Raw genomic sequence first — 23,043 nt, 5'->3', positions numbered from 1 at the left:
AATCTCACTGTTTCCACCAAAGCCTCACCACCTCTTGCCTGGATTACTAACCATCCCTCCTAACCATCCCTCTCTCACCATCCCTGTATCACCACTCTACAAAGATTAATCTTTTCATAGAGTAGCCCAGTTTGTTTTCATGATGCTGTCCCAGCCTATCTTCCAGTGAGTACTTCACACTGCTCTCCCCTACGTGCTAGCCTCTCGTCAAATGGGAGCACTCAATTCTTCCCCACCCACTCACAATTCCATGACGGTACCCTCACTCTTCCCTCCCCCAGAGATGCTTGCTTCTCCTTTCATTCCAGCCAATCCAAATCAACTCATTCTCCTAGGTCCATCTCAAATGTTAACACCATTATGCAACTTTCCCTTTCAAACAGAAAAAGATCTTTGCATCCTTTAAATGTCAGAAAATTTTATAAAACTTTATTACTGACATTATTCCCGACACCATGTTCCACTGTGTATTTGTCCTAGTTGTTCATATTAGCCTGTAAAGTCTCTGAGAATAAGAACTGTATATTATGTGTGTCTGTGAGCCTTTGGTATTTCAGAACAGTGTCCTATACCCAGGAGGTATTTAATACTTAGCTCTTTACCTGGCATTAATAAATGTTCTCTTAACATGGGTTAGTGTCCTGTCAGAGTCATGCACCCTATGGACTGGATTTTGGCGAGAAGAGAGTTTGAGAGAACTGAATATGTCCTCTTGACCAAGGGTGGTCAAGAAGAAGAATACCAGGACCACACCTAAGTTGACAGGATCCTCCTGGTAGCACTTTTGGGGCCTACCACTTGAACATATGTTTTGTTTGCTTGCTTGATTTTTTTCGGTCAGAGTTCCTCATCAACTGTTGAGTGTCTCTTCTGATGAACTCTCCCGCGGCAAGACCAGGTTTCTAAAAAGTTGTTGATAGGAGACACAGCCCTATTCCAATATCTATTTGAATACTGAAAGATGTACTGCGTGAGAGTTGGGTGAAGGGTTCAGGTCTCCATATTCAAAAGGTCTCCTACAACAACGGAGGTGAGGCTCAGCTTAGGGGCTGAGGTAGGACGGGAAGGGAGGGGAACCGACTGATGTGCACGTGGCTGGTGATGCAACACATTCTGGAGAAAAATGAGAGGATGGAAGCTTATCGACTGCCAAAGGTGAAGGCAAGTGAGCAATCTTTCAGAAGTTCTCTGAGCAAAGAGGCCAAAGAAACAGCTGGAAGCCAATTATTTCGCTACTGAAAGCTAAAGGCCACAAGAGAGAGAGAAGGAGAGAAAGGAAAGCCTCCACCGGGACTCGGGACTCGCTGTGTGGGCTGGTCCCCACTCATCTTACCCATGCCCCAGAGTCCTCTCTGTGGGCACAGCTCCCGCACTTGCCCTAGGACCAAAGAAAACCACCAGCAGGAAGTCGTGCGACACTGGCTCTGTGGTCTGCTTTGCCAAGAAGCTACATAAACAGCTGCAGCTTACTTTTTCAAAGTACTTTCTAATGCCTATCTTCTCTTCTGTGAGAGCTCACACCATCCGCTCACTTCCCTGGGGTTCTTTCCCGCTGGATGGCAGAGCTGGATGCCAACCTCATGGGCTGCACCCCCCTGCTCCACCCAAGACGATACAAGAGCTCTCCTGTTTAAAGATTTCCTCAAATGTGAGGCAACAGCCAAACTAACAGAATGGACAGGCTCCAGATTTTGATACTGAGCTCTTCCCACCTCTTTGGGAGGCCTCTTCGAGAGTCTGTAGTCTCCTTTCCCTCTCTGTTTTTTAATTTATTTTTATTCCTGAGAAAGGTGGGGGGGGGTTTCTCCAAACCCAAACACCCACCCTCATCTTGGCCCTGCTGCTGGGAAGGTCGTGTGGATCCTGTTCCCCTTGTTGCTTTCTTCCCAGCCCTGGAGTTTGGGGCCACCACACCTGACAAGTGCCAGCACGGCACAGCCAGCCATTGCTTGGGAAATCACACATGAGCCTTCCTGACTCCCCGGCCTGGAGCTCAGGAGACACAAGCCATGGGGTCAGAGAGGCATGCGCTGGGGTCCTGAGGACTGGGACCTTGGGCAAGCCCCCTGACTTCACTGGGCCTCAGCGTACGGGTAAAGTGGGACTTACTCCTGAAAGGGGTTGGTGCACTGTAAGCAGAAACAAAGACTGAGGTGACTTACACTCACTGGTGTTGGTTCTGCATGCTCAGGGTGTGCTGAGCCAACTGTCAAAAACGAACAAGGAAACCCTGCTTCCAAAACTGTGGGGACAATTTACCTGTGTGTAAGGAAACCAATGAGTTACTGACACTTGAATTTCCAGAGATTGGTGTAGGAGATTGATTGAATTTCCTCTGGTTTAGGAGAGACAAATAGAAGTTAAAAACCAGATGAAAACAAAGCAGATTAAGAGGAGTCAGGCAACCAAGTTTCCGTATAATCCAAGGCCAAAGAGCCGGGAGGGCTGACAGCTTCTGCTTTGTAGACATGTGTGCATGGTGCAGACCCGGGGAGAGGAGGCCTGATGGGAGGAATGGAAACCTGGGCAGTGGGGGCAGTCCGAGCCCTTAAAGTCAGGGTCCAGCTCCGTCCCCAGAAGTGCACGAGTCTGGCTAACACACGTAATCTAAACCATTTCCCCATCAGAAAGATGAGGGCTGTTGGCGGGCTCAAAAGACATCACAGGTGAAAGGCTCCTTAATAAACTGTAAGGGATTATAGGAGCATAGTATTAGTTTTAATAAGGATGCTAAAAAAAAAATAATAATAAGGATGCTGAGTCCAGTCCTGAATCACCAGTCCTTTGGGACACTCCACAGAGACCTGCTGACCAGTGAGAGGGGTGTGTGTGTGTCAGTGGGGGCAGGTAAGGTGACTGACCTACTGACCAAGGGACAGGAAATCCAGGCTCCGGTCTGTGGTCCCTTATGCCAGATCAGCAGCGAGAGGGACTGTCAAACTCATGGAAGGACATAGAAATAACGGGAAGAGGCCATCTGTGAGCAAGCGTTCTCGGGCACTGACCAAAGTCAAGCTGAGAAAGTCTGAGGGAGGGGGTGGGGGTGAATGGGGCAGCCATCTGATCACGCAGGGGGCAAATACACAGAGGGACACGGGTGCACACCACCCACCCGCCCGGGGGACTCCAGGGCAGCTTGCACAACTCTCTATTGAATCTGTCAATGTTGACTCGCCCTTACTCATTTACTGGGCTTTAAGAGAAAAGGAGAGAGGAAAAAAAAATGACATGTGTGCAGATTACCCCTCCAAAGGTTCTGAAGGGTGGACCCTCCCGGCCTGTCACTATCTCAGCCCTCTGTAAGGCCTGAGTCCACAGATATTGCTGAAGCTGACGAAGCTCTGGGGGAGAGGATGTGGTTTTCTTTGTGAGCTCAGCGAGTAATCTCACTGTGTAAAATGGTTATGCTGTTGTACTTAGTTATTTGCCAAGTAAAAAAATCAAGTGTATGTAATGCCACAGAAGATCGCAGGCAGCCTGGGGCTCGGACAGCCCTGGAAGTTCTCCGCACGTGGGCTGCACCTCTAGCACTCCGGCGGCAGGGCCTGGCCCCATCCTGACTGGTAGCAAGCAGCCACAAAGGACACAGGTAACGTGGGCACTGGTATGTGGCATTCAAACCCCTGGACTATCACCAGTGATCCCTGTTCACCTACCCTGATGAAATTTCAGGAAGACCACGCCAGCTCTGTTCTTTAATAATTATTCCTCTTACAGCACATTTTGTAGAACTTCCGGCCAACACTGTTTATGAGCTTGTCTCCACCTTCCCCCCCACCCCCTGTAGAGTATAAGCTCCCTGAGGGCAGGTTCTTTATCTTTTCATCCCAGCATTCTTCACAGCTCCTACAGGACCATCTTGTGCAACCTAGTCATTCTGTAAGCTGCTGAATCTGCTGTCATGGAAATAACAAATGAAGGGTCTTGGGAATGGACTCATGTATTACTCAAGCCAGCAGGCATTCCTTTCTATCCAAAGAGATCAACAAGTACGAGACACCCTACCCCCACCCCGGCCTGCAGGGTTGTGGGGGGGGGGGATGGTGGGGGTGGGAGCATAGCTTTATAACCTTGGTAAAAGTGACAGCAAATTATCTGGTGGTTCTTTGGTAAGATAACGCAATGAGCTCCCAAGGTTTTAAGAGAATCACATCAGATTAAAGAAGGAAAAGATGGTGGATACACAGTCTTTACCGTAACATGGATTGTAATATATATATATATTATATATATGGTGGTTGTGAAAAATAAGAAAAGAGTAACCGAGCTGAGAGCCTCAAGCAGAAGTACTATAGTCATGAACTCTACTTTCCTTCTCTTAGGGGGCATTTAGCTTAATGTCCTTTGTTACACAGATGAAGAAAGGGAGGAGAGGAGAGGTCATGTGCCAGGCCCATGGTCAGAGAGGAAGCTCATGTTGTCTAAGGTAAGGACAATGGGGACACCTCAGGGTAGACATCATTTTAAACACACAGATGTCCATGCCTTCAGGTGACTGGAACTCTTAAGCAGAGTGGGGCTCCCTGAGGCCAGGAGTGAGATAATGCCTATTGCGTTATCTCACTATATTGGGTTATAAAATCACACTAATAAACTTGGGGATTTATTCGTTAAAGACAATTGTAGATGTGGCTTTGGAAGTCACAAAATAGGAGTAGATGTTAGAAAGAGATGAGATGAATAATATTCAAGCAAGAAAAGGCATACTCCATAGCTAAGTTAAAGAGTAAGTTTGGGACACCTGGGTGGCTCAGTGGTTGGGCGTCTGCCTTCAGCTCAGGGCGTGATCCTGGAGTCCCAGGATCGAGTCCTGCACTGAGCCCCCCTGCAGGGAGCCTGCTTCTCCCCCTGCCTATGTCTCTGCCTCTCTGTGTCTCATGAATAAATAAATCTTAAAAAAAAAAAAAAAAAGTAAGTTTAGCATCAACTGGGTAGAAAGAAGGGAGAATCTTCTCTACAATGTATTAGCAATCAGGGCAGGAGCTAAGATTATAGTTTCTAGAAAAGGTCAGGAAAGGAAATTAAGAAAAAAGAGGGCTTTTGGAGGGGGGAAGGTACTGGCAAACCTGATCATGAGCACATTGTGGGTAGTGCTGAGCTAAAAGCTTTAGGGATATACTTATGGCTTGATTCTTCCAGAGACCAGAAAAGGTGTCTGTAGGGGATCATTGGCTGATGGTGGTAGATGGGACAAGGTAGGGAGAAAAAAGGGGGAGAACAGAAATAATGAGAGTAACCCGGCTGGGAGAAGTAGGGCAGGTTTGTCAGAAGAATCAGAACCGTGAAGTTCTGGCTGGAAGGAAGGCCTCAGACTTCCTGTGGTACCCTGTAGCTGGATCCAGATCATGCTCTGGACCTTTGAAAACCTCTGCCCACATAGAAACAATCTGTAAAATGGTATTCCAAGCCAATTTAATTTTTACTGCTGCTATGGACTTTGGGTCTATTAAGTATCAGATACAATTCCCGTTTGCATTTAAGGGTTGTACTCCCTTTACGTCTGCATCTAAAGTAAAAACATACTGCATGCTATTACAGAACACATAATTGTCCTAAACTTTAATAAATTAGTGTTTTACAAGTGGAAAGAAAAAAGTCTCTGTGCTTAGCCCCTACTCTTTCCTTCATGTGCACTACACTTTTCAAACCCACCTACCCTACTTGCTTTCTCCCCAGAACAAAGCCAAGGCACCCTGCCCCTTGGTCTTTCCTCTTGCTTCTCCCTACATCCAAATGGTGAATTCCTCTTCATCCACCAAAGACCCGACTCAAATGCCACTTATTGCTGGAAATTCCCATTCCTCTGGGAACACTCTCCCCTTTCTGGCGTTCCCAAAGCACCTGTACCAGCCAACTATATCCTACCTCACTGAAGATACCAAGGAGACCAGCAAGTCTGCTGAGCAGGGGGTTCCTCTGACAATTATGGGGCACAGGCGAATTCAAGCCCCCCCGCCCCTTCACACAGGAGGCAAGACTGAGGAGAAGTGAGAACTTTTGAATGTTTTGAAGAAAAACAATTAAAAAGGTGTTTTCATGCACAACAATCCAGGATGAGGTGGTGGTGGTGGGGGGAGCAGGGAGTGTACCCTGCTTGCTCAGCTCTGTCCTGGCCTCACTGCCCTGCACACCCAGGATGTGCTTACTCAGCATCTCCTGTAGAGAACGGACTAACTCCTGGGTTCGGACGCCACTTCACAGCTGCTGACCTCAGGGGCAAGTTACTTCATCTGTGCCTCATTCTTCTCATTGGTAAAATGGGGACAGGAAGAGTTACTGCCTTATAGGGTTGTTGGAGGATCAAATGAACTTGTATGTGAATAGCAGTGGGTGTCTGGCACACAGAAAGCACTATAGAGACATTAGCCGCTCTCTTCCTTTTTATGCCAGCTATAATAGTATGCTAATCTGGCGAAAGCTTTCATTCACTCAGGAAGCTTTTCCACGGTATCCCTGATACTATCATCCTGGCTCTGCTGGAACACGCCCAGTGCCAGAAAGCTCCTAGGCTGCTGAGGCAGCTTATTCTAGAAAGTTCTTAAGGTCTTCCTCAGGAGTTGATATTTGCTGACATCTTTACCTTGATCATGGTCCTGACACATAATACGGACCCCTAAAAAGTCTAATCCCTTCTCCCACCTACTTATGATGGTTCTCTTTGGTTTTTTTTGTTTTGTTTTGTTTTTGTTTTTGTTTTTCTCCCAAGCCTAAACATTGCCAGGTCTGTCAGCCATTGCACATATGACCTGGTTCTGAAATCTCCTACCATCTGATGTCCACCTCAAAATACAGCAGCCACAGGTGAACACAGTGTGTCTGACTGGTGCAGGCCTCTGAGCTGGATGGCACCCATCTGCTCAAAAGGTCATGATTTTTAACTGTTTTAGGCCACCACACATCCCTCCCTATCCGCATTAATAAGCACAACTGGAAAGCACCAAGTCATCTTCAAAAACTGACTCAGAGCAAGGCTTTCCATTCTGCTCTGTTCCACGGGACCTAATCCCCAGGAATTTGTGTGTTGACCTTAAAGGACAGGACAGGAGATGTGGGCAGCTCCTCGAGAGGGAGGACAGAAAGTATGTGTGGTTTTAAGGTTGTGTATTTTCTGGACAGACTCATTTTCCGTGATCTATGTTGATGGCTTGGATGTCAGTGCAGTTTTCGTCTCAGATGAATGCAAGGATAACAATGGAAGATGTTCTGAGTATGACTCACTGCTGGTCACCCTAGTCTCCTTCAGGATGGAAATGAATGTGCTCATGCATTATATAAAGTGATGCAGGAAAACACAGCGGATCCCTTATGACGCGGGGATATTCTGTAGTGAGCATATTCGTGAGAGGAGCGGAGTAATGGTAACACTTTACATTTCCATCACGCTTGCGGGGTAGCAAGTGCTGCTCCCATTCTCACAGGCACGTGTGCGTATGCATTACGCATTAACACAGCAAATATGTGCACGTTTTTATCTTCCCAAATATTCTGCAAAGTATCATTATTCCTCCTGCCCATTTTTCACAGAGGAGAAACAAGACGTGAGGGTTTAAGTGACAAGGTTATGGCATTCGTGATCCAGGAGAGTCTAGAACTGAGGGGCTTTTTTGACTCTTGGTCCAACACCATTTGCACAAAATTGTATTTCCTCAGCATTGGCTGATTTTTGTTCCACTGCAGAGGTTAAAGCAAGCTATTTTGGAGACTGGAAGTTCTGGATTCCAAGGAACCATGGTATGTATAGGAGAAATGGGAACTGCTCTTACCCACTGGGTTATGTAAGTGCTAATTTTCTATCGCTCTCTCTTAATTTTGAAAGCAGACCCACTATGGACCAGCACCCACCTCCTATATCCTTCTCCCCCATAAGGTCCTGAAGGTCTTTTTAGGAATTCTTTTTCTCTTAGGAACACAGAGCCCTGGCTAGAAAAGGACGCTGTCCCCGAGTTCAGTGAGTTAGGGCAGACTGGCCCAGGGCTCTCACTCTGAGAGGCTCTTACCTCGGCTAGACACCTTATTCCTACTGAATGCAGCGGCTGGCTGATGTCGGTAGGGATGCAGCCCCAACTCCTGCGCGTGACTCACAGTTCCCAGTAAAGACTCGGGGTCCCCAGGTCCGCCAGTACTCAAGAGCAGGGGGCTGTCATGGCAAGCTTTGGTCACTGTATTTGAGCTCTTTCTGTCTGCAAAGCCGTCCTTGGCCGCCTCACAGGAGCACTCCTCCTCCATGCTCTCGGAGCGCATGAGGGCCGGCTGGTGAGTGTAACCATGGGCTGGGCTGGGGGACGAGGCCTGGGACATGCACTCCTGGGCCCGGATCTGTAGGAGATGCTGGGGGCTGGTGTGCTGGTGGTGATACGAGTCAGCGTTTGGATATGGTAAAGCCTGGCGCTCTGTCATGGTCTGTCCCCCGAGGCTGGGAGCCAGGCTCCCTGCGTCCCCCTGATTCATGTGCCGGAACAACTCCTGGTATTCCTGGTGCTGCTGCTGTTGCTGCTGCCGCTGCCTTTTAACAAGCTGGGCGAACTCTGCCGGGGGCAGCCGGATGTCCGAGTGGCCGCTGAGCGAATGCCGGGGAGAGAGCAGTCCCTGGAGGATGTGGGGTACCTGCTGGTGTCTCGTATAGTCTGGCGGCGTGGGAGACAGCAGGGCCTGCTGCAGGGCCGACGCCGTGTAGTGCGGTGGCTGCTGGTGTGCACTGGGAGGGAAGGTGGGGAATTGGTCAAGTGGAGGGACTTTCAGGGCTTGGGCTGGAGGGAACCCCGCTCCTGTTGAAGGGCTGTAGCTGCTGGGGGAACCCCGGGACTGGTCCGAAAACAGGTGGGGGTGTAAATGCGCCTGGTCGTAGTGAGCAGGGGAGAACCGATTCACGTTCAAGCTGCAGACACAAAAGGGAGTGAGTACCGGGCATCTATGTACCAAGCGTGTTAGACTCCCCTGGGAAACAGCTACTACCCCCTTCTGGGTAGGGAGCCCCCTGGGACAGGGAAGTGGGGTGTGATGGGAAGACGAGGATGCATGTGGCCTCCCAACTCATCCTCATTCACTTCTCCAGTAATTTCCAGGGGACTTAGGGCACTGTGTGGGGGACAGCTCCAGATCCAGCCTGAAGACAGCCACTTGGCCTACTTGACAGTATTATCTGAGCTACCAAGAAGCACCAAGCTCTTAGAGTAACAGTGACAGAGGGGAAAAAATTGTAAAAAAAATAAACAAGGAGAACTGGCATTTTTAGAAATTCCTCTACCAGGCTGTTTTCTTCTTTGCAGAGAGGAAGGCAGCTCTGGCATTTTCCTTCTCTGTCTCATTAGCAGCACTTTGATCTTGGTCAGTAAACAGGTTTCAAGTTCATTCCAACCCCACTCCCTTGATTTTAGAAAGGGTGAGACAAGCCCCCACCGGCCAGACTCACTCTCCTCCACTTCTCTCTCGCCTAGCTAAAGGGCCTTCCTCCCACATGGATCACCTAGACAGACGGCCGGTGACTTCATGCAGCCTCACCTGTGCGCCTCCGCGCTGTCGGCACTCAGCTGCTTGGACAAGGGCCGGTGCCCGTAGCTGAAGGCGGCCATCAGGTTGGTGCGGTGCTGCATCTGAATCTGACTGGCGCTGGGGCTAATGGAGATGCTGCGCCCGGCAGAGCCTGCAGCAGTCCCCGGCATGTTGCTGAGCATGTCAACGGGCTCCTGTACTTGGATGGTCACCTGCTGTGACTGGGGGGGCTGCTGTATGCCCAGGCAGCTTAGGGCCACGTTGGGAGGTGGGGAGCAGCTCTCGGGCTGCTGCTGGTAGACTGCACCGCGGGACGGTAAGCCTGGAAACTGGGAGGGCGAGGCAGCGCCTGGAGAGAGAGGAACCTCGGAGTGACCAAATACCCTGGGGCACCTGCTGACTGGAAGCAGCAGGAGCTGACGAGGATGCTCACACCGGACACCATCTAGATGAGTACTTTGCAAACTTTAGCATGTGGAAGACTCATCTGAAGAACTTGTTCAAACACAGATTTCTGGGTCTTATCCACAGAATTCTGGGTGGGGTCCAGGTGGGGCCCCCAGAATGTGGATTTTTCAATAAATTGCTCTGAAAGCTGGTCCTGGGTTATTCTTTGAGTAGCTCTGATCTAGGGCAGAACTTATCAAACTCAAATGTACATACAGACAAATGGCCCAGTGATCTTGCTGATATGCAAATTATGATTCAACACGTCTGGAGGGGGACCTGAGACTCTACTTTTCCTGCTGATATGGTTGGCAGGGGACTCCACATCGAGTAGGGAGGGCCCAGAGACCAATCTAGACTCCTCAAGGGATCTAGATCACGTGGCATTACTTAACAGATTACCAGTTTGGGGAATACTAAATCTTCAGATCACCGGTCTCTGAAGACCCATACCAATTCAGGTAAAGTCATCTCAGCCTCCTCCTAAACACCCACAAGAGAGGATCTCACATATACCATGGAGAACCAACTGGAGGCATGACAGTAGGCAGGTTTTGGTAGCAGCTTTTTACTTGGTAGTGTTGGAGGGGGTTTTATTGAAAATATAAATAACAGTTAACCTTTACCAAGAACTATCTTGTGCCAGAGGCTAAGTGCTCTTTGTATATTTATTATTAAATACCATTATTATCCTTATTTTATATTTGAAGAGCCTAAGGCATGCAGAAGTGAAGTCACTTACCTGAGGCTGTATGGCTTAGGCACTGGTGGGACCCAGATTCACACCAGGGCTGTCTGGCTCTAGAGCCTATACCCTTAACTACTATTGTGGCCTTTGACGCTCAAGACCAGGACTGATATTCTCCAAGTGGCTTATCATGGTTCAGCGCAAACCTCGACACTCACCGTGAGACTGGATCATGGCACTGCTCATGGGGGGAGGACTATTACTGGGTGGTCTGAAGAGATGGTTGTTAGGGTGGTTGGGGGGTGGGCTCGAAGGCTGAATCCTTAACCTTAAAAAAACAACAAAACCAGATAAGTAAATTTCCTGAGGTGACAGTACAACCCTAATGTTACTCTCATACACTACGCATCAGCAGGAACTTTTTTTTTTAAGTTTTGCTAGGCCTCCAGGCTAGAAAAACATACCTACACCACCCACCACAATGCATGTAAGACCTATCTACATCTTAGTTTCCCAGACCAAGAGAGGCAGAGGTCATGGAGGCCTGTGTCCTGGCCTGTATGACTGTCAGTTTACTTTGTCTGTCAGGCTAAGGAAAGGAAGTGGCACAGGACTGGATCCAGTCAGGATCTCATGGAGGCAGCTAACATTTAAATTGCTCTCTCTGCTTTTCACAGAGGTTCTCCCCAGATGAAGTAGTCAACCTCTCCCATGACAAGCAGGCCAAGGACGGCAAGCTACGGAGACAACACATTAGGTATGAAACAAGTGATTCCTTACCTCTGGAGCTGGTGGGTAAGGAGGGCTGGCTGATTTTCACAGGCAGCCTGAAGAGGTGAAGATGGCTGAGGAGGACAGATGGAATCCTAAACATATGGGGGAAAGAAGAATATCTGTGAGCTTGAAGATTAAGCAGAGCTATTCTCAGGAAGGGAAGAAACAGGAAGAACTCTCTGTGACCCAGGTTTACACTTTTGTGGTTCATCAAAAAGTCTGATTACCTTTACTCAAACATGTCAACCATAAACATAACTCCACTCTGCCCTGTGTGATCTCCTTGAAAATTCACAGGCAAATCAGCCTGCAAGCAAGCTCCAAACAAGTTGGAGAGAGCAAAGAGTGAAGGCCTACTTGAATCTGTTGCTGGAGGATTTGATGGTGCTGCTCCTGCTGGTATAACATATGCTGCTGCTGGGTCTTCTCCAGGGCTCTCTCATCAATCTGCCCCCCGTACATCTTCTGCAGCTGCTCACACTCCTGAAGGGAAAGCAGTTAATACAGATGGGGTGCAGCCAGGCCCACCCCATGCAGTGATGTCAGCAGATGCAGATCTGCTGCAAGGTCTCAGGGGCGGAAAGAGCCCCAAGAGAAGAACAGTGTCCTCAATGAGCAACCAACCCATGTATATGGGTATTTGTGTACTAAATACATTCACATTCCGTGCTGGGGGAACGAATGGAAGACACCAAGGGTGGCCTGTGTGCCAGTGGAGGTGTCCAGTGTGAAATCTGGGTACAGAGCACCTGTTGCTTGAGGCCTGGTTATGAGGAAGGCAGAAAGAAAACCAGCCCTTTACAGAAGTCTGGAGGTACACTTCCTTCCTCTGGGAGCACCATTCCACACCCACCAGAAAGCATGCCAGGTGGCAACCATGCCGAGCAGGCTCCAGCAAGACCCAGTGCCCGAAAAGAAGAGAAGGATGCCAAGGTTGCTGGAATTACCTTCCCTAAGGCTTCCCACCAAAACCCATGCCCAGAAATCCCTCTCTAAAAATTACAGAGACGGGAGGAAAATCTAGGCCCTTCATTGTGGGGCGGCGGGGGGAGGTTACGTTTGAGTCTGGGGAAAGCCGTACATACCAACGAGTAAGGAAAGAGCATTAGGAAGCTACAGATTTGAGCCTCCACACGAACAGGGCAGAGATTTGCCACCCCGGTCCTCCACACGCTATTGCTCTGTGTGCCCCACGCTTCTCCAGAGGTACCTGCTGCCTCTCCCATTACCTGCTGCAGCTGTTTGATGCTGCTGCTGTTGGCCAGCTTTTCCAGGTGAGCTTTGAAGGCCTGGATGCTTGCAGCCCCATCTGAGAACCGGCGCACGGGAGAGAAACGCTCCGTGGGGAGGTGCAGGGTGTTGGAGTCCTTGTAGGTAGAGCTGAATACATGGGAAGAGAAGGTTAGGGGCAAGGACTCAGGGCCTTTGACCAAATCACCCAGGGACTGCTTGCTGTTCCAGAAGAACGCAAAGGTGGCTGGCTGCATGTGTAGCCCTGCACATTACGCCATTTCCAGAGGCTGGTCGTGTCCCTAGCCTGCTGCCCTTTAGAGAACTCCAACAGCACATCTTCCATTTCCACTTACCTTGAGCTGGCTTACTTTCCAAGCTCGGTGAGGTCCTGGGATTAAATACATCCAGTTCTTACAAATATACTAGGTCAGAGAGAAGAGCTTCACAGTAGCCCTCGGGCCAAGCTGCATAGGAATTCTGGTTTTTATATTACGTCTGTCTAGTGCCTTTCGAAACCTAAAATCCATTGTTTGATCCACTTTTCCCTGAGCAGCACTCTCCGTGTGACCAGAAGAAAACTATGATCAGCTTTGTGGCCAATGCCTGGCCCAGAAGTTAGAGGTTTTATGCTAGAAAGTGGAGGGTGGAGGTTCAAGCGGGATGACAGGGGGACTCCTGATCCCCAGATGGAGATGGCACACTCTTAAGGAACGTGGGCCTCAAGATCCTGCGTTGCGTACCTGGTCAACGCAAATACAGCTGGGCACTGTGAAAATTAACTTCTCAGGGTAGCACGCCTCCCCCACAACCTCCCAGCGAAAGAGGAATCGTGTGGACCAAATCCCACTGCTCAGTCGGAACGGAGCTGGTATCTTACCGAAAGAAAGAAAGAAGCTGTTGATAAGGAATCCGTAAGACAGCATGGGAGTTAGAAGCTAACACCTCTCCTTGTTAGCTAATCAGAAAGAGATGTTTATGGGTTGAGGTAAGCAGATAAAAGACTGCCAGGGCAGCATTCCAGCAGCTGATGGAAAGGATCAGGGTTTCATGTCCAGGGCAGAGATGATACCACACTGAACTATGGGTGAAATGATGGACCGCCTTGCCAGCTACTCACTCTGGACTGAAGCAGAATGTGCCTAAGGAAGCAGGTTGATAAGCGAGTTCAAATACAATGCAGACGGGGAGGGTCTGGCTATGGGAGGGTGGGGGGGTGGCTGATGGCTGTGCGGAGTGGTCCAGAGTTGTGGCCGCGCAGGCAAGCCTTGAACCCTCTCCTTGCTAATGATGACTTCGGTTTCTGGCTCTACCTGAAGCTTGACACAGTGGTGCACTGATGAAATGAGCACAAACATACGTGTGTAACACAAAAGATGCATGATTTTGGCAGACACGCTCCAGAAACAGTGATCACAAAAGCTGCTTTCAGGAGCACTTCCTCAGTACTTCCTACGTCTGTTTCTACTTCAGGTGTCTGGAGTCAAAACGAGCAAATACTATTCTCTCCTAAAACTGGACTCATGCTTTAGGTATTTTCTGCTACTGGACCCATTTCTGATTCATTCAGAAAGCGGTGTTCTCCAAGCAGGTAATTCAGCCTGTCTACACAAAAGAGACAGAGCAGCTCTCCCAGTCCAGGCATTTGATGACTTTTCCAGAAGCCCCAGGTTGTGGGAAGACTGACCCTGGTCAGTTGGGCACAGGAGCTTCAGAGGAACAGTTCTTTTTTTTTTTTTCCAGAGGAACAGTTCTGATGGAGATGCTCATTTCAGAAGCACTCACAGTATCCATTGTGTTGTCTTTTTATTAGCAATCATGTTCAAACTCAGGACAGCCCCGTATCAGGCTGACACTCCCGCTATACCTTTCAAACAGGAACTTGGTTCCCCACCTTGATAAAAAAATCATCCTGTGTTCATTTTTCCAATTACACTTTATAATTTATTTTAGGTTTTAAGTTACACATTTCCAGGATGGAAAAGGTTGATCAGACCCCTCTTCTGTCTCCATGCTGGACTTCATGAGTTACACCCCCAAAGAAAAGATATATACGCTGTTCTTGCATTTCCTCCGGGAAATGGGAGGAATTCAATAATCTGTCTAGGCCCCCCCATTTCCAGTGCCCTACAGCCCAGCGAAGTTGCTTTTGTCCTCTGCAGACTACCTTCACCCTCCTGTGTTGCCGTGTTTTTACAGTAACCCCATCCATAGGCTGAGTTTGCGTAAGTGCCTCGCCTTGCACAATCTGCCACTCATCAAGCATTCATTCCAATTCAAACTGGCTTGGCCACAGGAAACCCTTGAAACACTCCACCACGAGTGTTCACACGAAAACAGACAGCAGACACATTTCCAGCAGGCAAGGCCTTGACAGTGACTGTACGCAGGGCGGCAACACACACACACACAGAGCTGTGGCCAGTGTGGCCTTCCTCACTACACACGCGTGGACAGGATAGAGGCCCTGTGATAGAGGTTCTGTGAGAGGGGCTGGTCTTCATGTTTCCCTGACAGGAGTGTCTCCTGAGGAACACATAAAATTAAAGGCTACCCAGAGGACTTCTGCTCAACCACAGACCCTGATGAAGGCTAAAAAGCTGTCAGGCCGTGGAGGCGGGGACGATAGAAACAAGGAGAATAAAGAAATAAAGGTTGTGTTGGGTAACAGTGGCGAGCTCAGAGGTGTTGAGAAATCATGGAAAATTTAAGGGGGGTAGGCAGGGGGAAGTGGGAGGAGGCAGGGGGAGGATGGGGTGGGGAGGGGCACCTCTCCAACAATCACTCCAAGTCCCTTTTCATATAGTGCCCTCATAATGTAGGTCCTGAGAGATTTTCCTTAGGAAAATACTGTCTTTCTGCACCAGAGTTTTTATTGGAGAGCCATCATTCCTGCTACTCTGACCAGACCATTCTTACTGTTTTTCATGGTCATCTATAATAGCTTATCTTCCTTCTCTCAGAGTGCCAACAGGGCACTAATTAAGTCTCTGTCTGCGCAGAGTCCACGGTCTCTGCTGATTATAAGGACACCCGATGGGTAACTAGCCACAATAAAAACATTGTGTCAAGCTTGCCAGTGTGAGCTGGTTACAAGATTTCATAACAACACATTTATAAACTTCATTTCCTTGGAACCTGACTGCTTTTCAACTTTCTCAAGCAAGCCTGCTTTCATTGTCTTTCCAACAAGATTGAAATAAAATCAGCTTAGCAATTGTTGGTGGCCTGGAAAGTGTGGCCCACAAGCTTGGAGACAGCTTTAGAGCGGACACAGCTAAGAATTTTAGTCATCGAAATATTCATAGAAAGTAATCACTTTCTTAATCTAGCAACGTGCCACACCCGTGTTTCCAGGTGTCCTGAGATTCAATTTTACGAAGCTTTCTTGACCAAGAAGGTTAAGCTTGTTATTTCTTCAAGAGGATGAATTACAAATGTAAGAGAGACCTTGTGAAAGATTTCAGCCATCAGAATATGATTGTGAGAATGACTTCTCGAGCACGACATTCAAGAGACTGCAGTATCTCTGCTCTACCATTCACAAAGGGATGTACCTTCCTCCAGGTCCAAGCTCACTGTTCTGTTCAGTGGTAACATGGTAAGATATGCTCGTTCTTTTGAAGGCGATGGGTTATTAACGGTCAAGTCTATTGATAAGGCTACAAATCCTCCCATGTCCAGCTGGCCTCTGAGAACTTCACCTCCTCATAGGTTTCAAGTTCAGTTTCATCTATGAGTCAACACCTAGAATTACGAGAAGCAACTGCAGACCATAAACATGTCCATGAGGTAATGGGAAAGAAGAATCTCATGATGCCCCGCATAGTGCTCAGTGAGAGGAGTTGAGAAGATGTACGCTCAGGATGCTACTTTAAAGTCTCGATGCTAGTCACCTTCACTGGAAGATTAGCAAGAAGGGTGCCTGCCCGATGAGCCTCAAGGAGCTCACATAGCTCATGTGGCTACTCACCGATGCTGATCAGGTACCAGGTGAGGGGGCCAGACCCGGGAACGGAAAGGCTGCTGTCCTAGCTGCCGTTGTAGGTCCGGTGGGATCTCAGCTGTAGGGTTGGTCATGGCCAGTGTATGTCTTTTGGACCTATTTGCCAAGTACCTGCAACAAGCAGGAGCACATTTCATAGTAAAAAAGACAGATAGGAATATTCCTCACCAAGAAGCATCAGAAGTTAATCCAAAGCACTCAGAATGAAATCGTGCCAGAGCTCCAAAAGGGCTCCATGGCAAACAGATCCCTGGCTGGATGAAAGGGAAACATGGTCAGCTGGCCAATAAAAGCTGGCTTACCACTGAAGTGGCTGAATTTTGAACCTAAGAGTAGCCACTAAGAGAAGAGAGAAAACAGATGGAGCTCATGAAGAAGATTGATTTTCCTTCCTTCATTCCATTTGGTAAAAGAATTTATTTCCCACTTGTTAATTTGATTCCTCTTTTCCCTCCAAATTTCCAAAATTCAAGTCAGAGGAAATGCGCCCTAAGGATTATTCCTAGAGATGAGCCAAGAGAGATGTTCAGAAGGGTTCCACATACATCTCTAGATCCCAATGGCCCCCTGGGTTTGAGATTGTCCTCACTTACAAGTCACGGAAAACAGATCCTTCCACTTGGGGATGAGTGTTTCCAAAACTACCCCTTCTCTCATGCCCCATGATTGTAAGTCAGCCATCAGAGAAGAAAAACTGATGTTGTCCCAAGGGAACCACATTCTCTAGAGGATGAAGAAATGAAACCACATAAAATGCTCAGAATTGGTTTTTAGGGGAAAAAAGGCAAGGCAAGAAAACAGAAGTTTCAAAGCTAAGGAGTTGACAAGCTGATGACTTTCATTCTAAAGATCTATCGGATCCACTACTTAGTTAATACCAAAAATAAGCTACGGTCCCCCTTCATGTAGCCAATGGTTTCCTCTATCACTGCTGCTCTTCTTGGGCATGCATAAAAGAAGCATTATCCCTCTCCATGACGTCAGGACCGATGGGCACTTTACCCTTTAAATGTTGGTCTATAGAAGAAAGAAGGTGGAGCTGGAGGAAGTAAAGTCCAAGACAAGATAAAGTGAAACACTACTTGTCTAATTAAGGTAGAAAGGCAGTAAGTTCCTGAATTTTTTTTTTTTCATGACACCAGCAGGGCCCATTTGGTACATCATATACCCTAGTATCAGCAAACTATAGAGACAAAAGCATTGTGAGGAGGGGGAAAAACGTTACAAAGATTTTCTTCTATTGGCCAAACTGTAGGTAACCCACCTGCCACCACTCTGTTCTCTACTCTTCTTTCCAAATGGGACCAGTTTCTTTACGAAGAGTAGCTCTCATACAGAGCTACTATGGGTAAAGAAGAGAGTACTGGCCAGCAACTGTCAGGTTCTTAAAAAGTGGTCTTCATTCTTAACTACTTTGCCCATTTAAGTTAAAAACAGTTAACAGACTGTAGAGCCATTAGTGGTATGTAAACTTGCCAAAGAGTAAGCCATCAGTGGTTTAATATCCATTTGATAAAGACACCCAAAGTTTCCCCAAGAGCCCATGAAAACCATTTTATTTCAACTTCCCTCAAGGGAAAAACATATAATTTTGAAGAACACCTGTATTTCTGGGAAAATACATGCTGGATTCTGGTCAACCCCCCCACCCCGACCCACCCCAGAAAATAAGAAAGACAACTCCCACAAGGGGGCATGCATGGAGCTGCAGACCACAGCTAACGGGACTGAGGTAAAACAAACAGTACAGCATGCCTGATGGTCACTGCCGTTCTCTGAATTAGGCATCTCTCAACAAGGTTCTGCAAACAAGGGATATTTGCATCTGTCCCTGGCCCGAATCCCATATTCTTTTTTTCATTATCTCTTTGTTGGTACAAGGGGATGGAAGAAGCACACAGCAAACAGTACAAGAGGTATTCATTCTCCTGGAAAGGAAGAGTCCATGCCAGAGGTCCATGGCCAGACTAGCTAGGATCACTGTCATCTCAAATCTCCAATTCCTTCTCAGTAAACAGTTCTTGGCAGGTAGGAGCAGGCTTTGCGCCTTGTGAATACTATCAGAGTTGCAATATGAAGGCAGGGGGTAAGGAAGGAAGGAGGGAGGAGAAAGAAAGTTCTTATGGTTATTGCTGTCACTTAGGGGACTTCCAATGGCGCTTACAGAAATGCCATTTTCTGGGTAGTCTTCTGTTACTTCCATGTGGGGAGGAACATGCCATCTGGCTTGAGCAAAGAGACCACACAAATGTTGAAGCTGCACTGTACCACCTCCTTGGGCAGAGGTGACCTTTCGTTGGTTGCAGGGGGAGCCTGCCCAAGGACGTTCTGCAAGCACTGCCAGATGTCACATTACCTCTGCACAGCTTCCTGATCTGGCTCCCCATCCGAGCTCTCCTCGTCCACAGGGGTAACTGCTGGCACTGCCTGCAGAGAGACAGGAAGGAAAAGCTCAAGGTGGCGCTTCTTTCATAATACCTCTCGTTTGAGAAACCAGGTGTGGGATAGGCCTTTCTGTTCATTTTCTTATTTATAAAACCGTTTCTAGGACCCTTGGGCTATCTGGATCTTTCACATACCTTCCTAGCTTTCCATTTTTTACCTCGAGCAGGTGATTTCAATTGGGATTTCTTCCTCTGATTCATCTTTGTTCATTTATCCAACAAAGAGCTGAATGTCTACCATGTTCCAGGATGAGATGTGAATTAACAAATATAGTTCCTGCCCTCACTTTATAGTCTAGTGGAGGACGGAGAGAAGGGGACAGACAATTACAGAACAACATGACCTGGTCTTCTAACAGGGCCCCTTTGGGAATCAGGAAAGCATCTTGGAGGCTTCACTTCAAGTGACACTTCACTTGAAACCTGAAGGATAAAGAGGAGCTGGCCACATATAAAAGAAAGGGTCACAAGCCTTTGGGGTTTCTAGACTGAGAGAAAAGAGAAGGCCTGCACAGATGTCTGAGGACCTGAAAATACAGGAGAAGCTTGTTTACCTGGAGCATCTAGGAACTGGCCTGTTGTTTCATGTTAATGTTATCACCAGTGTTTAGATAGATGTCTTTCTTGCGAAAATGCATAATGGTTCTTTCGCAGTACATTTTAGTACACAACATATAATTGTGTGATTGCAATTCAATGCTTTAAAATAGCTATTACCCACCAAAACAGATATGTGAAATGAGAACCACCACAATGCACGCATTATTGTGACTCTCCTCATCTACAGGAGGACTCTGGAATGCTGTACATCCTTCACAGCTCCTCACAGCCTAGTGGCTCACATAATCACCATGCCTCAGACACTAGAGTGAAAGGCCATCTTTGATTAGTATGAAAGAACTTTAAAATGGAAGATCATTATAAAACAAAATGAAAACTTTGGGAATAATTCCATTGTTGAAAGGCTGCTAGGCTGCCTGGATCCCTTATTGCAGTTCCATGAGGCTGGAGTGAGAACAGGGCTAGGCAGGAAGTGGCTATGGATGGGGCAGGAAAGGGACACAGTGGCCAGTTATAGATGGCCTTGAATGCCATACTAAGAGGCATATTCTGAGGAAGGGCAGTGGTGAGTCATTAAAAGATTTTTGGCAGGTACATGATGTTACAAGATTTATATTCCAGAAAGCTAGCTTGCTTGAGCTGCAGTGTAGAAGGGATTGGTGGTGAGGATGAGGAGAAAAGATTGGAGGCAAGGAGGGTGGTGAGAAGGCCACTTTATTAATCTCAGCAAAGGATGACAGTGATGAGAGGAAGGAGCAAGGGAGGATGATGGGAGGCGGGCTCTGGCTAACTGATTTGATGTAGGGCTGAGGGAGAGGGAGGAGTTAAATGGAAACCCCACACTCCTAGCTTACATGACCAGGAGAATGACTGTGCCAGTCCCTGTCACCCAGGAGGAGAAAATGGTTACATGCAGTCATTGGAAGACATCTCAAATTCAAATGTGAGGACATGTCGAGTACTGGTAGGATAGCCAACTAACTCTACATGGTCATCCATATGAAGTGGAGAACTCAGAAAGAGCATTCTGAGCTGGACAATCACTTGGTAATGGAAATGGGAGTGGAAGAGATCAGCCAGAGAGGGTGTGTAAAATGAGATGAAAACAGGGCGTGAGGCAAAACTGGGGTTTCACCAACTTAAAGGAATAAGGCGAAAGGGAACCTGATAAGGAGAGGCAGGAAGAAAATGAGAATGTGGGATCAGAGAAGCCAAAGAAGACAGTATTTCAAAGAAGAAAAATGGTCAACAGTGACTGATATAGTTGGAAGGCCCCCAAGATAAAGATTAAAATGTCCACCGGATTTATCAACAAAAGCTTGTCAGTGATCTTGGTAAAAACAGTTCCAGTGGACGGAGTACGTCACTCTGCCTCCCACAAAGCGGTTCCAGATCCTTCATAACCTGCACTGATCTGGCCCATTCCTGCATACCTCCGACATCTCCCGGTCTGTGATACTCTGGCACTTAATCACACATGGTCTTTTCCTAGTATTCCAACATTTCACATATGTTGATCCTGTCTTCCCAATATGATAAGCTCTGTGGGGCTAAGAACTATGAATACAATCCTTTCCTTTTCCTGACAGCCCTGTTACTGAAAGTGTGATCCATGGTGGACCCGTGTCAGCCCACAAACTGCTGTTACCAATCTATGATAAGGTTAGCACAGAAATTAAGAGTAAGCTTTTAGAAATTTTTATAGCAATTTAACAGGGTAATTCTGTCTGCTAAAATTTAGGCTTATATTTTGTATATTTTAAAAATTTTATTTCTCCAATAAATCACTTTATTTTTTTTTATTTTTTATTTTTTTCAATAATTCACTTTAATTGCATTTTACAGAGGTATGAATCTCATGATGGATTGAAGGGGAAAAAAGGTCTTCCATAAGAGGAATGTTGTGAAGCACTGCCCTAAAAACACCCGGTAAAGGCTGTGGATATAGTTAGCACCCAATTGTATGGTCCTTTGAGAATGAATGAAGAAACAAACGAATGAATGAGTTGACCTATGACAAGAAAATCACCAGAAATAAACAGAACCCAGCGGAGGAAAAGAATTTTTGAATGTGATCATTATTTATAAAAAAAGGATGGAAAAAAAAAAAAAAGGATGGGACTGAGAGACACCGACTGACTAGGTTAGAGCTTATGAAAGCCAAATAATCAGTGATTGAGGTTGTACCAAAACTTCGAAGTAGTGTTAATGGAAGGAGAAAGGGTCAGTGAGAAGGTGATTCCTGAAACCAGCGTAAAGAGCAGTTCATTCTAGAGAAAACTGTTAGGGACCACTGCCCTTGGGCAGGGAGGAGTTTCGGTGGGAGGGCTGTGTCAGTGAGGCCACTGTGACCCCTCCCCTCCCTGGACTGTAGCACTGTGGTAGCACCTAACAGTGTGTCTGTAAGTGGCCCACTGAGGATGACCTGTTCTAGGAGCAGGCTTTAGGGTGGCAATTATTAAGTAAAGAAGGTGGCCAAAAATTAAGTCTGGTAAATTCTACGAGCCTGAAAGAAACAGGAATACACTGAGCATCATAAGCTTAGAGCAAGAAGAAATTCAGACACGTAGGTTGGCGATCTGGGTTCCCAGCCCGAGGCCCACAGCTTCTTTATCAAAAGCTTCTGAGAAAGTAGGTCATGCCCTGTGCTGCTACTCACTGGTGTCATGGTGACAAGTGGGGAGGGTCCCCGTGGGCGCTTTAGCAGCTGCTGGGCATGTAGTTGGATGTTGGCTCCTCCATCTGATGCCCTCCGGCCGAGGGGGCCCATTCCATTCAGCAGCTGTAGGGTGGGCGGCTGTAAGAGGGACTGCTCCTGTCGCAAGCAGAGTGGGCAGGACAGGGTGGTGAGGTGGGGAAGGAGGGGCGAGAAGGGAATGGGACTCTAATCCGCTGAAATGAAGGGATCCTTCCAGTGTGCTCAGACTGATCTGCCCCTCTCACCCAAGGGGCTGTGCAAGAGACACCATAAGGAGAGACTCTGAAATCCTGGGCAAGGTCCCTCAAAGTCTCTCAAGGGAGCTCAGATGTGTTTCTTGGGGGGCGAGCTCTCTCCCACACCCAGGTACCTTGTACTCAAGCTGCCCAGTTGGTTGCAAATTTTGCATGGGCAACAGGTTGTGCATGAAGTTCATGTTAGGGGCCACCTGTAGGAACGGAGCCTGCGGGTTGACTCCAGGAAAGGCAGGCAGGAGCTTCTGCAGATCCTCCAGAACTTCCGTGCTGATAGGAAACAGGATGACAGAGAGGTTTGGTTAATATTCTCACTCCAAAGTGCATATAGACCCAAATGCTGAAACTGCTGAGTTCAGCACTTTTTTTTTTTTTTTTAATTTTACCTTTTTTACTTTCCTCCTAAATCTGTACTTCTAAGACCCCAAAGCAAGTAGAAGCCTAGTGTATAG

General features: G+C 47.5%; 1 protein-coding gene and 1 long non-coding RNA gene across 9 annotated transcripts in view; one reads left to right on the top strand and one right to left on the bottom strand.

The window, feature by feature from the left end:
- The window catches only part of SIK3 (SIK family kinase 3), a 240,358-nt gene that overhangs the window by 3,949 nt on the left and 213,366 nt on the right, over nucleotides 1-23,043 (bottom strand). For 2 of the 8 annotated variants that reach the window (XM_038536044.1, XM_038536047.1), the window contains exons 12-21: nucleotides 22,708-22,861; nucleotides 22,299-22,454; nucleotides 18,991-19,061; nucleotides 16,602-16,745; nucleotides 12,628-12,778; nucleotides 11,756-11,881; nucleotides 11,405-11,490; nucleotides 10,843-10,952; nucleotides 9,499-9,838; nucleotides 7,998-8,875 (exon numbers count right to left, since the gene is read on the bottom strand). In XM_038536044.1, coding sequence (XP_038391972.1) covers nucleotides 7,998-8,875; nucleotides 9,499-9,838; nucleotides 10,843-10,952; nucleotides 11,405-11,490; nucleotides 11,756-11,881; nucleotides 12,628-12,778; nucleotides 16,602-16,745; nucleotides 18,991-19,061; nucleotides 22,299-22,454; nucleotides 22,708-22,861 — 2,216 coding nt within the window. The remainder of the gene's footprint in view (nucleotides 1-7,997; nucleotides 8,876-9,498; nucleotides 9,839-10,842; nucleotides 10,953-11,404; nucleotides 11,491-11,755; nucleotides 11,882-12,627; nucleotides 12,779-16,601; nucleotides 16,746-18,990; nucleotides 19,062-22,298; nucleotides 22,455-22,707; nucleotides 22,862-23,043) is intronic. The other 6 variants (XM_038536049.1, XM_038536051.1, XM_038536048.1 and 3 more) reach the window with 4 other exon arrangements.
- LOC119871806 lies at nucleotides 3,050-10,082 on the top strand. Its single transcript, XR_005359210.1, has 3 exons — nucleotides 3,050-3,589; nucleotides 4,323-4,426; nucleotides 7,678-10,082. It is a non-coding gene; the product is annotated as an uncharacterized LOC119871806 (long non-coding RNA).

The sequence above is a fragment of the Canis lupus genome, chromosome 5 (assembly GCF_011100685.1).
Source record: "Canis lupus familiaris isolate Mischka breed German Shepherd chromosome 5, alternate assembly UU_Cfam_GSD_1.0, whole genome shotgun sequence".
Lineage (NCBI taxonomy): Eukaryota > Metazoa > Chordata > Mammalia > Carnivora > Canidae > Canis > Canis lupus.
This window is presented reverse-complemented; position numbering and strand designations above follow the sequence as displayed.